The sequence below is a fragment of the Tachypleus tridentatus genome, chromosome 2 (assembly GCF_004210375.1).
Source record: "Tachypleus tridentatus isolate NWPU-2018 chromosome 2, ASM421037v1, whole genome shotgun sequence".
NCBI lineage: Eukaryota > Metazoa > Arthropoda > Merostomata > Xiphosura > Limulidae > Tachypleus > Tachypleus tridentatus.
The window spans coordinates 148,684,949-148,701,685 of NC_134826.1; the positions used below are offsets into that span (position 1 = coordinate 148,684,949).

The window sequence follows — 16,737 nt, forward strand, 5'->3', positions numbered from 1 at the left end:
TATTTCTCACTGGTAACCCTGAACACGGGTTAACCAACGAGGGATAAACTGGGCTTATATGACAGTGAACTTTAGCTTCGATATCACACAATTTTCAGAATACAAGGTTTATTTATTACAACCACTTTTGTGTGGCTGTATAACTTGAAAAATTAAATTGTGGCCAATGACTGTTTTGTTCACTTCACTTATCTAGCGTAAAGGTTTTTCCCAACGTAAATACAAAGCACGTACTCGTATGTCTGTACTACCTGATATCCGCTATTGTCGTTTCAAGATGATGGAACTAGTGACAAAAATCGGTAGACATCTCGTGCGGATAGTGACAACAGAAGTTTTCACAGGGTTGGGTACGTTATGTTAAAACATTTCGGAACCTCGTCTCTTCGTTACAGTTCGTGTCGCTAAGTTCAGTCGTATTCTATCTGACAACTGTAATTTTACGGTAATCCTTTAGAGTGGTTTCTATTTTCAATATAAGCTCTGTCATAAGGATGTTCAGTTCAAAGCACACCACTCCTCCGGTAATGATTCCTAGTGTACAAGAACCACTGTTTCCCAGGGTCCGTTTCAACATTTCGAGTGCATAATCTTCGATTGTAATAGGATAAATACCAAGTTCATTCTCCAGCTGCTTAAGGTATGAGAAGGTCGAATGAAAAGTATAAATGGAAGTCTTTCATTGGTGAACCAATACCCTGTCGACCTCGTTTCCAGACCAAAACCCTTCTTGATTACGTTGCATACAGTTGCCCGGGGAACTCGAATGGCTTTTCCCTATTACAGTATATCGCATTTTACTTGCCTTGCCTTGGATACACTTGTTGCAGGTCTCTTTCTGAATGGTCCTAGTACCCGAGTTGATCCATATTCCTTTGTTTTCTAGTGCCTTTAAGTACAAGGAATACCTTCTTCTTCACCTGCTATGATTTTAGTGAATGACGATTTTGCGTCAAAAAGGGCTGTTACATACCCTTCATCATCATCATACTATAATGAAACTATTGCTTATATGATACTGAGAAAACTTTTTATTACGCGATGTGCAACCCTCAACTTCGCGAAATTTTTATCCTGTTTACATGTAGATTTGCAATAGGGATCACGATTTTCCCGTATCGCGTCAGTTTCTCGTTTAGGAAAACTTTATTTTCTCCATTCTCAGGATGTAGATGTGGCGCCACAGATAATCGGCAATTATTCATAATCGTTTTAATATAACGTACTTATTTCTGTAAAATAATTTTACAAAACTTATGAGAAAAAAACATTCCTTATAATATTTTCCCTCTTTGAGAAAAGAAAACGGAGTGGGTTTAAATTGAAGCTGGAACAGTTGAAATAGTCGATGGATTTTAAAGTAATTATAGATATCAAGGTTTGTGTAATACGATCACGTCTTCATTTATCAAATCTTTGATGTATTTCTGTCAGATAACGCTGCAGTAATTTAATGCTTAAAATCTACACACTGTTTCCATTAGGCAGGTTTGCATTTTAAAATCAATCCGGCAAAAACTGATAACATATCTTAAACGAAGTATTAGCTGCACATATGTTTACTTGTTCCAGTCAGTCATAAATCAATGTCCATCAGAATATTTTGCTTACCTCTGTAATACAGTCAATGGTATGTATAGTTCTTCTGCCTTCAGTCGTTGATGGATTGACCAACATTCTTTGCCGAGCCTGTAAGTTCGTCTAAAGGTGTCGCTAGTTGTTTCTCTACGTGGTTCAGCGAAGATGTTTTTATCTTTGAAAAGCTTTTTTCTTGGTCGGTTTGATTGGAAATTTCAAATAACTTACGACACTTCTTCTCCACTGTATGTTCGACATTCTTAGGTTCTTTTATCTCGATCAATTCACGGTTTTGTGAGAACTCGTCTTCTCGTCTTTCTTCTGTCATGTTTTCGAAAATATTTAACTGGGAAAAATTACAAATTTGTTTGAAGATAATACAGAAAAAATGATTAGTAAACTCATGATACGAACACAGAAAATACTTTTATAATTCTTTCGGGACAGATTGTTAGGGTACTAAGAGTTTGAACTCGAGATTTTTTTTTGTTCAGAAAGCTACAGTAATCAAATACAATCCCTTTTTTAAGACTTCCCTGAAGATGGCAGCACTTTGGAAACAGAATAACATTGTTTGGGTTTTTTTTTCTCTTAAACATAAAGCCACACAAAAGGCTATGTATGCTATTAGCAGGTATCGAAACACAATTTTTAACGTTATAAGAACGAATAGAGTAAAACAAATGGGCAGATAGTGGCTATAAAATAATAATAAACGAAACAGTAAAAATTAATTAATAATTAGGTTAAAAAAATCATATAGGTTAGTAACATCGACAGCGACGCTTCATCGACTTTGATATAAGAAAACATTAATCAATAACACACTTATTAAAATAAATCCCTCATAAAAATACAATAATAAAAGAATGGATAAGATGATTTAATAATAATCAACGCTGTTTCCTAATCACAAGCCTCGTACACATTTACTATCCACCTCAATTCTAATCCGGCTGGCTAAATTTAAAGTATGTTTTTAAAACTGTACAATCACGAATTGTTTGGGAAGGTCTGGCCTGGCATGGCCAAGCGCGTAAGGCGTGCGACTCGTAATCCGAGGGTCGCGGGTTCGCGCCCGCGTCGCGCTAAACATGCTCGCCCTCCCAGCCGTGAGGGCGTATAATGTGACGGTCAATCCCACTATTCGTTGGTGAAGGAGTAGCCCAAGAGTTGGCGGTGGGTGGTGATGACTAGCTGCCTTCCCTCTAGTCTTACACTGCTAAATTGGGGACGGCTAGCACAGATAGCCCTCGAGTAGCTTTGTGCGAAATTCCAAAACAAACAGACAAATTGGGAATGTCTAACTGAAAATTCTATTAATTACACAAGCAAATTGACCTAAAGAATAGCAGTATCCATAAATCTAAAGACAGTAAAAGTTGGAAAATAACCAGTATCACTAGCAGACTGAAGAAAGAACTGGTAACACCAATTATCAGTGGGATGTATTGACAAAATCAGCATACCGAGAAGACTTAAACAGTGGAGTGATGAGATATTATTAGATACGAACAAAACCGCTGAAGAACAGAGTAAAAATGTAACCAAAATGACGGATAATTCACGCAAAGAAACCTGTTGGGAAATTGTTACATAACAAAAACATAATGATAACTGAAACAAATAATTATACTTGAAAATAAGAAGTGAATTAGGAGTGACGGATAACTTACGTAAAGAAATGTGTTGTGGAATAATTGTAAGCAAATAACAATAATGGTGGACAAGAGAACGTATTGGAAAATATTTGAAAAATGCAAGAAAATGTAAGCGAATAGAAAAAAATTGGAAAATACCTCAAGTACAATGAACATTTAAAATAATGGGCTGAGAACAAATATAAAACCAAATTAATGATTAAATCACAAATATAAAACCACATTAATGATTAGATCGCAAATATAAAACCAAATTAATGATTAGATCACAAATATAAAACCACATTAATGATTAGATCGCAAATATAAAACCAAATTAATGATTAGATCACAAATATAAAACCACATTAATGATTAGATCGCAAATATAAAACCACATTAATGATTAGATCGCAAATATAAAACCAAATTAATGATTAGATCGCAAATATAAAATCACATTAATGATTAGATCGCAAATATAAAATCACATTAATGATTAGATCACAAATATAAAACCACATTAATGATTAGTTCGCAAATATAAAACCACATTAATGATTAGATCGCAAATATAAAACCACATTAATGATTAGATCACAAATATAAAACCACATTCATGATTAGATCACAAATATAAAACCACATTCATGATTAGATCACAAATATAAAACCACATTCATGATTAGATCACCAATATAAAACCACATTAATGATTAGATCACTAATATAAAACCACATTAATGATTAGATTACAAATATAAAACCACATGAATGATTAGATCACAAATATAAAACCACATGAATGATTAGATCACAAATATAAAACCACATTAATGATTAGATCACACACACATAACTGACCAATAAAACAAATACAGAGACCAATTCAAGCAAATGTGTAAGCAACTAATTTTCCGTAATGTTAACATGTTAACTAACAGTTATGTTAACATGCTACTAACAGTTATGTTAACATGCTACTAACAGTTATGTTAACATGAAACAATAAGTTTACCGTTATGTTAACATGAAACAATAAGTTTACCGTTATGTTAACATGAAACAATAAGTTTACCGTTATGTTAACTAAAAATAATAAGTTTATCGTCATGTTAACATGTTAACTAAAAACAATAAGTTTACCGTTATGTTAACATGAAACAATAAGTTTACCGTTATGTTAACTAAAAATAATAAGTTTATCGTCATGTTAACTAAAAACAATAAGTTTACCGTTATGTTAACATGAAACAATAAGTTTACCGTTATGTTAACTAAAAATAATAAGTTTATCGTCATGTTAACTAAAAACAATAAGTTTACCGTTATGTTAACATGAAACAATAAGTTTACTGTTATGTTAACTAAAAATAATAAGTTTATCGTCATGTTAACATGTTAACTAAAAACAATAAGTTTACCGTTATGTTAACATGAAACAATAAGTTTACCGTTATGTTAACTAAAAATAATAAGTTTATCGTCATGTTAACATGTTAACTAAAAACAATAAGTTTATCGGATTTATTATTCATTAGCAAGGGCGTAGCGCCATTTAAGCACGTTGTGGGGATCCCCCCCATAACGACACTGATGAACATGATACACTCAAGAACGAAATTGAAGAATATTATGTCATGAAAACCAACCACCCTAGATCTGCCGATTAAGCCTTTTCGCTTCAATAACAGGATTTACCAGACCTACTGGGATATGTCAGTTCGCATTACAAGATCATAGTTCTCCAAGTCACCATTTGAACAGCTACCTTCACATTCTTACCATAAGCCACACGTGTTCTATTACAATTTGAATTTATAACCATGTTTTCCTTTTCCAGCTACTTCCGGGCACGATCAGGGTAGATTATTCGGCGCCATGAAAGTGGGTTTACTCGGGGTAGTCCCGTTTCCTCCTCACAACTAATTCTCAGGCACTGGTTCTTTAGATTCCAGCCAAGGCAACATCCTTGCCCGGCCCAGAAATGTGCCGTTTGACTTGATGTTTCGTCTCGTCTGCCGTTCGGCTTTTTTGAGTACAGGCTGGCCTGGCATGGCCAAGCGCGTAAGGTGTGCGACTCGTAATCCGAGGGTCGCGGGTTCGCGCCCGCGTCGCGCTAAACATGCTCGCCCTCCCAGCCGTGGGGGCGTATAATGTGACGGTCAATCCCACTATTCGTTGGTAAAAGAGTAGCCCAAGAGTTGGCGGTGGGTGGTGATGACTAGCTGCCTTCCCTCTAGTCTTACACTGCAAAATTAGGGACGGCTAGCACAGATAGCCCTCGAGTAGCTTTGTGCGAAATTCCAAAACAAACAAACAAACAAAGAGTACAGGCTTCGGCCTGGCCTACTTCTCTTGTGCCGCCTTGGTCTCACTCAGAATTCTCACCCGACATTTTCATACTGCCCGACCTCACTTCACCACCTCAAACAAGCCAAATTAAAATTTAGGAAAACTCCCAAGTACAGGTAAATAAACTTCCATGAACGGGGGACGGAGATGAACCACAACGTTCCTGAACACCCCTGTTGGAGAAGGAATTCATCAGACTTCTCTCTCTCTAAACTAAACCCCTGTCAAGGTTTCTTTTTACCCCATAAGAGGTTTACAAACCAAAATTAAGAAAATGCAAAAAGAGAGAAAAAGTTTGAAAATATATTTTTAAAAATTATCAAATAAAAAACCTTCTCTATATCAGTGGAGCCTTGTAGGTGAGAGTTGTCGCCTGTTTTGTTTGTTGTTTTTGGAATTTCGCACAAAGCTACTCGAGGGCTATCTGTGCTAGCCGTCCCTAACTTAGCAGTGTAAGACTAGAGGGAAGGCAGCTAGTCATCACCACCCATCCCCCAACTCCTGGGCTACTCTTTTACCAACGAACAGTGAGAGTAAACAAATATTATAACGGCTCCACGGTTAAAAGGGCGATCACATTTGGTGGGACGTGGATTCGAAACCGTAACCCTCAGATTACGAGTCGAGTGCCTTAACCACATGGCCATGCCGAACCGGTGGCAAAATTATTTATTTTCTTTCGGTGTCCCTTAGTAACACCTAAACAACCATATTTATTAAGACTGTCATATTTTGATCACACCTAAACAACCATATTTATTAAGACTGTCATATTTTGATCACACCTAAACAATGATATTTATTAAGACTGTCATATTTTAATCACATCTAAACAACCATATTTATTAAGACTGTCATATTTTGATCACACCTAAACAACCATATTTATTAAGACTGACATATTTTGATCACATCTAAACAATGATATTTATTAAGACTGTCATATTTTAATCACATCTAAACAACCATATTTATTAAGACTGTCATATTTTGATCACACCTAAACAACCATATTTATTGAGACTGTCATATTTTGATCACACCTAAACAACCATATTTATTAAGACTGTCATATTTTAATCACATCTAAACAACCATATTTATTAAGACTGTCACATTTTGATCACACCTAAACAACACTATTTATTAAGAATGTCATATTTTGATCACACCTAAACAACCATATTTATTAAGATTGTCGTACTTTTGCTTTATAAGCAAAACATTCAGACAAACCTGACTGGTTGATTCAAATGTCTGGATGTCAAGATTTCCAGAAACTTCTGCGGCTTTTGTAACTTCTGAAATTGCGACGTGAAACTCTAAGCTTAAGGTTCAACTTTGGTTTTAAAAGTCACTTTTTTTGTCTTTTACTTTTACACTCTAAATTTTGCTTTTCATATTATTTTCTCTTTGCAATATGACAGAAAGGAAAACAGTTCTCTTTATACAATTAACGTCACTGAATAATGTTAAAAATATGTCGAATTATAAAACAAAAAATATTTTCTCATATTTGTTTAAGGGTCGTATGTAACGAATCCAGGTCTCTATGATATTTTTTAAAACAGGAAGCTCAATATATGTGCATTTTTCGTGTATTCTTTCTTCTTTCGTTTCATTTTTCGCAAATTGCAAACAATATCAAACTCTCTTGATTGGTAAGTTTTAAAACATTAGGCATTAATTACTGATCGAAAGAGTATATATTCAAATACACATATACAGATAAAATATATGTCAGAAATTATAAATTTATGTTTTAGTTAAGCCAAAAACTACCCAATGTACTCTCTGTGCTCTGGACATAATGGGTATTGAAACCCGGTTTCTAACGTTGAAAGTTTGCAGACATACTGTTGTGCCGCTGGGGTGCAGAAATTATAAAAACAAAGTCCTTGAACTCACAATTCCCCCGATTTCCAGATGAAATAAATACAATCATCAATGCTCATCATAATTTAATTTCTCAAGAATGTTGAAACCTCTCCAGTTAGAGATATTATATAATAAATTTTGTAGAACAAAATTATGTAACAGTTGACAAATCTCCAGTTAGGGATATTATATTATACACCTTGTAGAACAAAACTATGTAACAGTTGACAAATCTCAAGTTAGAGATATTACATTATAAACCTTGTAGAACAAAACTATGTAACAGTTGAAACATCTCCAGTTAGAGATATTACATTATAAACTTTGTAGAACAAAACTATGTAACAGTTGACAAATCTCCAGTTAGAGATATTACATTATAAACCTTGTGGAACAAAACTATGTAACAGTTGACACATCTTCTGTTAGAGATATTATATTATAAACTTTGTAGAACAAAACTATGTAACAGTTGACAAATCTCTAGTTAGAGATATTACATTATAAATCTTGTAGAACAAAACTATGTAACAGTTGAAATATCTCCAGTTAGAGATATTATATTATACACCTTGTAGAACAAAACTATGTAACAGTTGAAACATCTCCAGTTAGAGATATTATATTATAAACCTTGTAAAACAAAACTATGTAACAGTTGACAAATCTCCAGTTAGAGATATTACATTATACACCTTGTATAACAAAACTATGTAACAGTTGAAACATCTCCAGTTAGAGATATTATATTATAAACCTTGTAGAACAAAACTATGTAACAGTTGAAATATCTCCAGTTAAAGATATTATATTATACACCTTGTAGAACAAAACTATGTGACAGTTGACAAATCTCCAGTAAGAGATATTATATTATACACCTTGTAGAACAAAACTATGTAACAGTTGAAACATCTCCAGTTAGAGATATTATATTATAAACCTTGTAGAACAAAACTATGTAACAATTGAAACATCTCCAGTTAGAGATATTATATTATACACCTTGTAGAACAAAACTATGTAACAGTTGACAAATATCCAATTAGAGATATTATATTATAAACCTTGTAGAACAAAACTATGTAACAGTTGAGAAATATCCAGTTAGAGATATTATATTATAAACCTTGTAGAACAAAACTATGTAACAGTTGAAACATCTCCAGTTAGAGATATTATATTATAAACCTTGTAGAACAAAACTATGTAACAGTTGACAAATCTCCTGTTGGAGATATTATATTATACACCTTGTAGAACAAAACTATGTAACAGTTGACAAATCTCCAGTTAGAGATATTACATTATACACCTTGTATAACAAAACTATGTAACAGTTGAAACATCTCCAGTTAGAGATATTATATTATAAACCTTGTAGAACAAAACTATGTAACAGTTGAAGCATCTCCAGTTAGAGATATTTTATTATAAACCTTGTATAACAAAACTATGTAACAGTTGAAATATCTCCAGTTATAGATATTATATTATACACCTTGTAGAACAAAACTATGTGACAGTTGACAAATCTCCAGTTAGAGATATTATATTATACACCTTGTAGAACAAAACTATGTAACAGTTGAAACATCTCCAGTTAGAGATATTATATTATAAACCTTGTAGAACAAAACTATGTAACAATTGAAATATCTCCAGTTAGAGATATTATATTATACACCTTGTAGAACAAAACTATGTAACAGTTGACAAATATCCAATTAGAGATATTATATTATAAACCTTGTAGAACAAAACTATGTAACAGTTGACAAATCTCCAGTTAGAGATATTATATTATAAACCTTGTAGAACAAAACTATGTAACAGTTGAAACATCTCCAGTTAGAGATATTATATTATAAACCTTGTAGAACAAAACTATGTAACAGTTGACAAATCTCCTGTTAGAGATATTATATTATACACCTTGTAGAACAAAACTATGTAACAGTTGAAACATCTCCAATTAGAGATATTACATTATAAACCTTGTAGAACAAAACTGTGTAACAGTTGAAACACCTTCAGTAAGAGATATTATATTATAAACCTTGTAGAACAAAACTATGTAACAGTTGAAATATCTCCAGTTAGAGATATTATATTATAAACTTTGTAGAACAAAACTATGTCACAGTTGAAACATCTCCAGTTAGAGATATTATATTATAAACCTTGTAGAACAAAACTATGTAACAGTTGAAACATCTCCAGTTAGAGATATTATATTATACACCTTGTAGAACAAAATTATGTGACAGTTGACAAATCTCCAGTTAGAGATATTATATTATACACCTTGTAGAACAAAACTATGTAACAGTTGAAACATCTCCAGTTAGAGATATTATATTATAAACCTTGTAGAACAAAACTATGTAACAATTGAAATATCTCCAGTTAGAGATATTATATTATACACCTTGTAGAACAAAACTATGTAACAGTTGACAAATATCCAATTAGAGATATTATATTATAAACCTTGTAGAACAAAACTATGTAACAGTTGACAAATCTCCAGTTAGAGATATTATATTATAAACCTTGTAGAACAAAACTATGTAACAGTTGAAACATCTCCAGTTAGAGATATTATATTATAAACCTTGTAGAACAAAACTATGTAACAGTTGACAAATCTCCTGTTAGAGATATTATATTATACACCTTGTAGAACAAAACTATGTAACAGTTGAAACATCTCCAATTAGAGATATTACATTATAAACCTTGTAGAACAAAACTGTGTAACAGTTGAAACACCTTCAGTAAGAGATATTATATTATAAACCTTGTAGAACAAAACTATGTAACAGTTGAAATATCTCCAGTTAGAGATATTATATTATAAACTTTGTAGAACAAAACTATGTCACAGTTGAAACATCTCCAGTTAGAGATATTATATTATAAACCTTGTAGAACAAAACTATGTAACAGTTGAAACATCTCCAGTTAGAGATATTATATTATACACCTTGTAGAACAAAATTATGTGACAGTTGACAAATCTCCAGTTAGAGATATTATATTATACACCTTGTAGAACAAAACTATGTAACAGTTGAAACATCTCCAGTTAGGGATATTATATTATAAACCTTGTAGAACAAAACTATGTAACAATTAAAACATCTCCAGTTAGAGATATTATATTATACACCTTGTAGAACAAAACTATGTAACAGTTGACAAATATCCAATTAGAGATATTATATTATAAACCTTGTAGAACAAAACTATGTAACAGTTGACAAATCTCCAGTTAGAGATATTATATTATAAACCTTGTAGAACAAAACTATGTAACAGTTGAAACATCACCAGTTAGAGATATTATATTATAAACCTTGTAGAACAAAACTATGTAACAGTTGACAAATCTCCTGTTAGAGATATTATATTATACACCTTGTAGAACAAAACTATGTAACAGTTGAAACATCTCCAGTTAGAGATATTACATTATAAATATTGTAGAACAAAACTATGTAACAGTTGACAAATCTCCAATTAGAGATATTATATTATAAACCTTGTAGAACAAAACTATGTAACAGTTGACAAATCTCCAGTTAGAGATATTATATTATACACCTTGTAGAACAAAACTATGTGACAGTTGAAAGATCTCCAGTTAGAGATATTATATTATAAACCTTGTAGAACAAAACTATGTAACAGTTGAAACATCTCCAGTTAGAGATATTATATTATAAACCTTTTAAAACAAAACTATGTAACGGTTAATAAATCTCCAGTTAGAGATATTATATTATAAACCTTGTAGAACAAAACTATGTAACAGTTGAAACAACTCCAGTTAGAGATATTACATTATAAACCTTGTAGAACAAAACTATGTAATGACAAATCTCCAGTTAGAGATATTATATTCTAAGCCTTGTAGAACAAAACTTTGTAACAGTTGAAACATCTCCAGTAAGAGATATTACATTATAAACCTTGTATAACAAAACTATGTAACAGTTGACAAATCTCCAGTTAGAGATATTACATTATAAACCTTGTAGAACAAAACTATGTAACAGTTGATAAATCTCCAGTTAGAGATATTATATTCTAAACCTTGTAAAACAAAACTATGTAACAGTTGATAAATCTTCAGTTAGAGATATCATATTATAAGCCTTGTAGAACAAAACTATGTAACAGTTGAGAAATCTCCTGTTAGAGATATTATATTATACACCTTGTAGAACAAAACTATGTAACAGTTGATAAATCTCTAGTTACAGATATTATATTCTAAACTTGTAAAACAAAACTATGTAACAGTTGATAAATCTTCAGTTAGAGATATCATATTATAAGCCTTGTAGAACAAAACTATGTAACAGTTGAGAAATCTCCTGTTAGAGATATTATATTATACACCTTGTAGAACAAAACTATGTAACAGTTGATAAATCTCCAGTTAGAGATATTATATTCTAAACTTGTAAAACAAACCTATGTAACAGTTGATAAATCTTTTGATAAACAGTTGTTTAATTTTTAAGGTGTTTAGTTCGGGTTTCCCGGCGGTGTAGTGGTATGTTTACAGACTGTAGCAGTAATATACAGCATTCGATTCCTAACGATGGACATCGCTCATTACTAAGCTTTACCATAAAAAAAACTCACAACAACTTTAAAATCAAATTCAGACAGAAAATTAAAAAGAACATATATTGATACTGAAATTATACACTAAATATCCAGAATAGGAAATAAAAGTTCTCGGAATATGATGATCAGGATTAAAAATGAAACCTTGATTTAATTTTGTTTTGTATAGCTCCCGATAGACGGAGACACAAAACTTTTACTTTTTGGTTCAGGAAATTCGTGTATACCAATCATCTGTCTTCACCGTCACTAATTACGAACTGATAAACTAAAATAAAGCAGCTAGTCAACAGTATCCATAACCAAATATTGGGATACTCTAAATAATCAGTGGATTTTCAAACAATATTTTCTCACCACTTCACGTAATTTTCAAACAATATTTTCTCACCACTTCACGTTATTTTCAAACAATATTTTCTCATCACTTCACGTTATTTTCAAACAGTATTTTCTCACCACGTCACGTTATTTTTAAACAATATTTTCTCACCACTTCACATTATTTTCCAACAATATTTTCTCACCACTTCATGTTATTTTCCAATAATATTTTCTCATCACTTCACATTACTTCTCAAAAATATGTTCTCACCACTTCACGTTATTTTCCAACAATATTTTCTCACCACTTTACGTTATTTTCCAACAGTATTTTCTCACCACTTTACGTTATTTTCAAACAATATTTTCTCACCACTTCACGTTATTTTCAAACAGTATTTTCTCACCACTTCACGTTATTTTTAAACAATATTTTCTTCACCACTTCACATTATTTTCCAACAATATTTTCTCACCACTTCACGTTATTTTCAAACAATATTTTCTCACCACTTTACGTTATTTTCCAACAGTATTTTCTCACCATTTCACGTTATTTTCCAGCAATATGTTCTCACCACTTCATGTTATTTTCCAATAATATTTTCTCATCACTTCACATTACTTCTCAAAAATATGTTCTCACCACTTCACGTTATTTTCCAACAATATTTTCTCTCCACTTCACGTTATTTTCCAACAATATTTTCTCACCACTTCACGTTATTTTCCAACAGTATTTTCTCACCACTTCACGTTATTTTCAAACAATATTTTCTCACCACTTCACGTAATTTTCAAACAATATTTTCTCACCACTTCACGTTATTTTCAAACAATATTTTCTCACCACTTTACGTTATTTTCCAACAGTATTTTCTCACCACTTCACGTTATTTTCAAACAATATTTTCTCACCACTTCACGTTATTTTCAAACAATATTTTCTCACCACTTCACGTAATTTTCAAACAATATTTTCTCACCACTTCACGTTATTTTCAAACAATATTTTCTCACCATTTCACGTTATTTTCAAACAGTATTTTCTCACCACTTCACGTTATTTTCAAACAATATTTTCTCACCACTTCACGTCATTTTCAAACAGTATTTTCTCACCACTTCACGTTATTTTCAAACAATATTTTCTCATCACTTCACGTTATTTTCAAACAGTATTTTCTCACCACGTCACGTTATTTTTAAACAATATTTTCTCACCACTTCACATTATTTTCCAACAATGTTTTCTCACCACTTCATGTTATTTTCCAATAATATTTTCTCATCACTTCCACATTCGCTTCTCAAAATATGTTCTCACCTCTTCACGTTATTTTCCAACAATGTTTTCTCACTTCTTCGTTATTTTCCAACAATATTTTCTCACCACTTCACGTTATTTTCAAACAATATTTTTCTGACCACTCTTACGTTGTTTTCAACAGTATTTTCTCTCACCACTTCACGTTATTTTCAAACAATATTTTCTCACCAGTTCACGTTATTTTCAAACAGTATTTTCTCACCACTTCACGTTATTTTCCAGCAATATGTTCTCACCACTTCATGTTATTTTCCAATAATATTTTCTCATCACTTCACATTACTTCTCAAAAATATGTTCTCACCACTTCACGTTATTTTCCAACAATATTTTCTCTCCACTTCACGTTATTTTCCAACAATATTTTCTCACCACTTCACGTTATTTTCCAACAGTATTTTCTCACCACTTCACGTTATTTTCAAACAATATTTTCTCACCACTTCACGTAATTTTCAAACAATATTTTCTCACCACTTCACGTTGTTTTCAAACAATATTTTTCTCCACCACTTTACGTTATTTTCAACAATTATTTTCTCACCACTTCACGTTATTTTCAAACAATGTTTTCTCACCACCACTTCGCGTTATTTTCAAACAATACACTTTTCTCACCACTTCACGTAATTTTCAAACAATATTTTCTCTCACCACTTCACGTTATTTCAAACAATATTTTCTCACCATTTCACGTTTTTTTCAAACCAGGGTATTTTCTCACCCACTTCACGTTATTTTCAAACAATATTTTCTCACCACTTCACGTCGTTTTCAAACAGTATTTTTCTCACCACTTCACGTTATTTTCAAACAATATTTTCTCATCACTTCACGTTATTTTTTCAAACCAGTATTTTCTCACCACTGTCACGTTATTTTAAAACAATATTTCTCACCACTTCACGTTATTTTCCAACAATGTTTTCTCACCACTTCATGTTATTTTCCAATAATATTTTTCTCATCACTTCACATTACTTCTCAAAATATGTTCTCACCTCTTCACGTTATTTTCCAACAATATTTTCTCTCCACTTCGTTATTTTCAACAATATTTTCTCACCACTTCACGTTGTTTTTCAAACAATATTTTCTGACCACTCTTACGTTATTTTCAACAGTAGATTTTTTCACCACTTCACGTTCGTTTTCAAACAATATTTTCTCACCAGTTCACGTTATTTTCAAAATATGTTTTCTCACCACTTCACGTTATTTTTAAACAATATTTTCTCACCACTTCACGTTATTTTCCAACAATGTATTTTCTCACCACTTCGTTATTTTCAAACAATGTTTTCTTCACCCACTTTACGTTTTTTTTCCAACAGTATTTTCTCTCACCACTTCACGTTATTTTCAAACAATATTTTTTCTCACCACTTCACGTTATTTTCAAACAATATTTTCTCCACACTTCGTTATTTTCAAACAGTATTTTTCTCACCACTTCACGTTGTTTTCAAACAACAATGTTTTCTCACCACTTCACGTTATTTTCAAACGGTATTTTCTCCACTTCCACGTTACTTTTAAACAATATTTTCTCACCACTTCACGTTATTTTCAAACAATATTTTCTCACCACTTCACGTTATTTTCAAACAATATTTTCTCTCACCACTTTACGTTGTTTTTCCAACAATGTTTTCTCACCACTTTGCGTTATTTTCAAACAATTTTTCTCACCACTTCACGTTGTTTTGTTTTAGGCAGTAATTTTCTCACCACTTCACGTTATTTTAAACAATATTTTCTTCACCACTTCACGTTATTTTCCAACAATATTTTCTCACCACTTCACGTTATTTTCAAACAATATTTTCTCTCACCACTTTACGTTATTTTCTCAACAATTTTTCTCACCACTTCACGTTGTTTTCTCAAACAATATTTTCTCACCACTTCCTTCACGTTATTTTCCGACCAGTGTTTTCTCCTGGCTTCATCCGTTGTTTTCAAACAATATTTTCTTCACCACTTCACGTTATTTTCCAACAATGTTTTCTCACCACTTCACGTTGTTTTCAAACAATATTTTCTCACTTCACTTTGCGTTGTTTTCAACAGTATTTTCTCACCATTTCACGTTATTTTCCAACAATATTTTCTCACACCACTTCATGTTGTTTTCCAATAAATGTTTCTCATCCACTTCATTGTTTCTCAAAATATGTTTCTCACCACTTCACGTTATTTTCCAACAATGTTTTCTTCCGCGTTATTTTCCAACAATGACTCTCCACTTCGTTGTTTTTTCGACAATGTTTTCTCACCACTTCGTTGTTTTTTTCCAACAGTGTTGTTTTTCACCACTTCACGTTATTTTCAAACAATATTTTTCTCACCACTTCACGTTATTTTCAAACAAATGTTTTCTCACCACTTCACGTTATTTTTAAAGCAATATTTTTCTCACCACTTTGCGTTATTTTTCCAACGGTATTTTCTCACCACTTCACGTTGTTTTCAAACAATATTTTCCTCACCACTTCGTTATTTTCCAAACAATATTTTCTCACCACTTCGCGTGAGTTTTTCAAACAATATTTTTCCTCACCACTTCACGTTATTTTCAAACAATATTTTCTCATCACTTCACGTTGTTTACTCAAACAAGTATTTTCTCACCGTTCGTTGTTTTTTAAACATATTTTCTCCACTTCACATTATTTTCAAACAATGTTTTCTCACCACTTCATGTTATTTTCCACGTAATATTTTCTCATCACTTCACATTACTTCTCAAAAATATGTTTCTCACCACTTCACGTTATTTTCCAACAATGTTTTCTCTCCACTTCACGTTATTTTCAAACAGTATTTTCTCACCACTTCTAGGTTGTTTTTTCAAACAATATTTTTCTCACCACTTCACGTTGTTTTCCCAATATTTTCTCCACTTTCGTTATTTTCAAACAATATTTTCTCACCACTTTCACGTTATTTTCAAACAGTGTTTTCTCACCCACTTCTCGTTGTTTT

The 16,737-nt window shown here is 32.0% G+C and overlaps 1 protein-coding gene across 1 annotated transcript in view; it reads right to left on the bottom strand.

Annotated features, from left to right (window-relative positions):
• Nucleotides 1-421: 421 nt before the first annotated feature.
• LOC143245637 (uncharacterized) overlaps nucleotides 422-16,737 on the bottom strand; it is a 77,902-nt gene continuing 61,586 nt past the window's right edge. The window contains exons 5-7 of the mRNA XM_076491987.1: nucleotides 1,676-1,924; nucleotides 806-889; nucleotides 422-634 (exon numbers count right to left, since the gene is read on the bottom strand). Coding sequence (XP_076348102.1) covers nucleotides 422-634; nucleotides 806-889; nucleotides 1,676-1,924 — 546 coding nt within the window. The remainder of the gene's footprint in view (nucleotides 635-805; nucleotides 890-1,675; nucleotides 1,925-16,737) is intronic.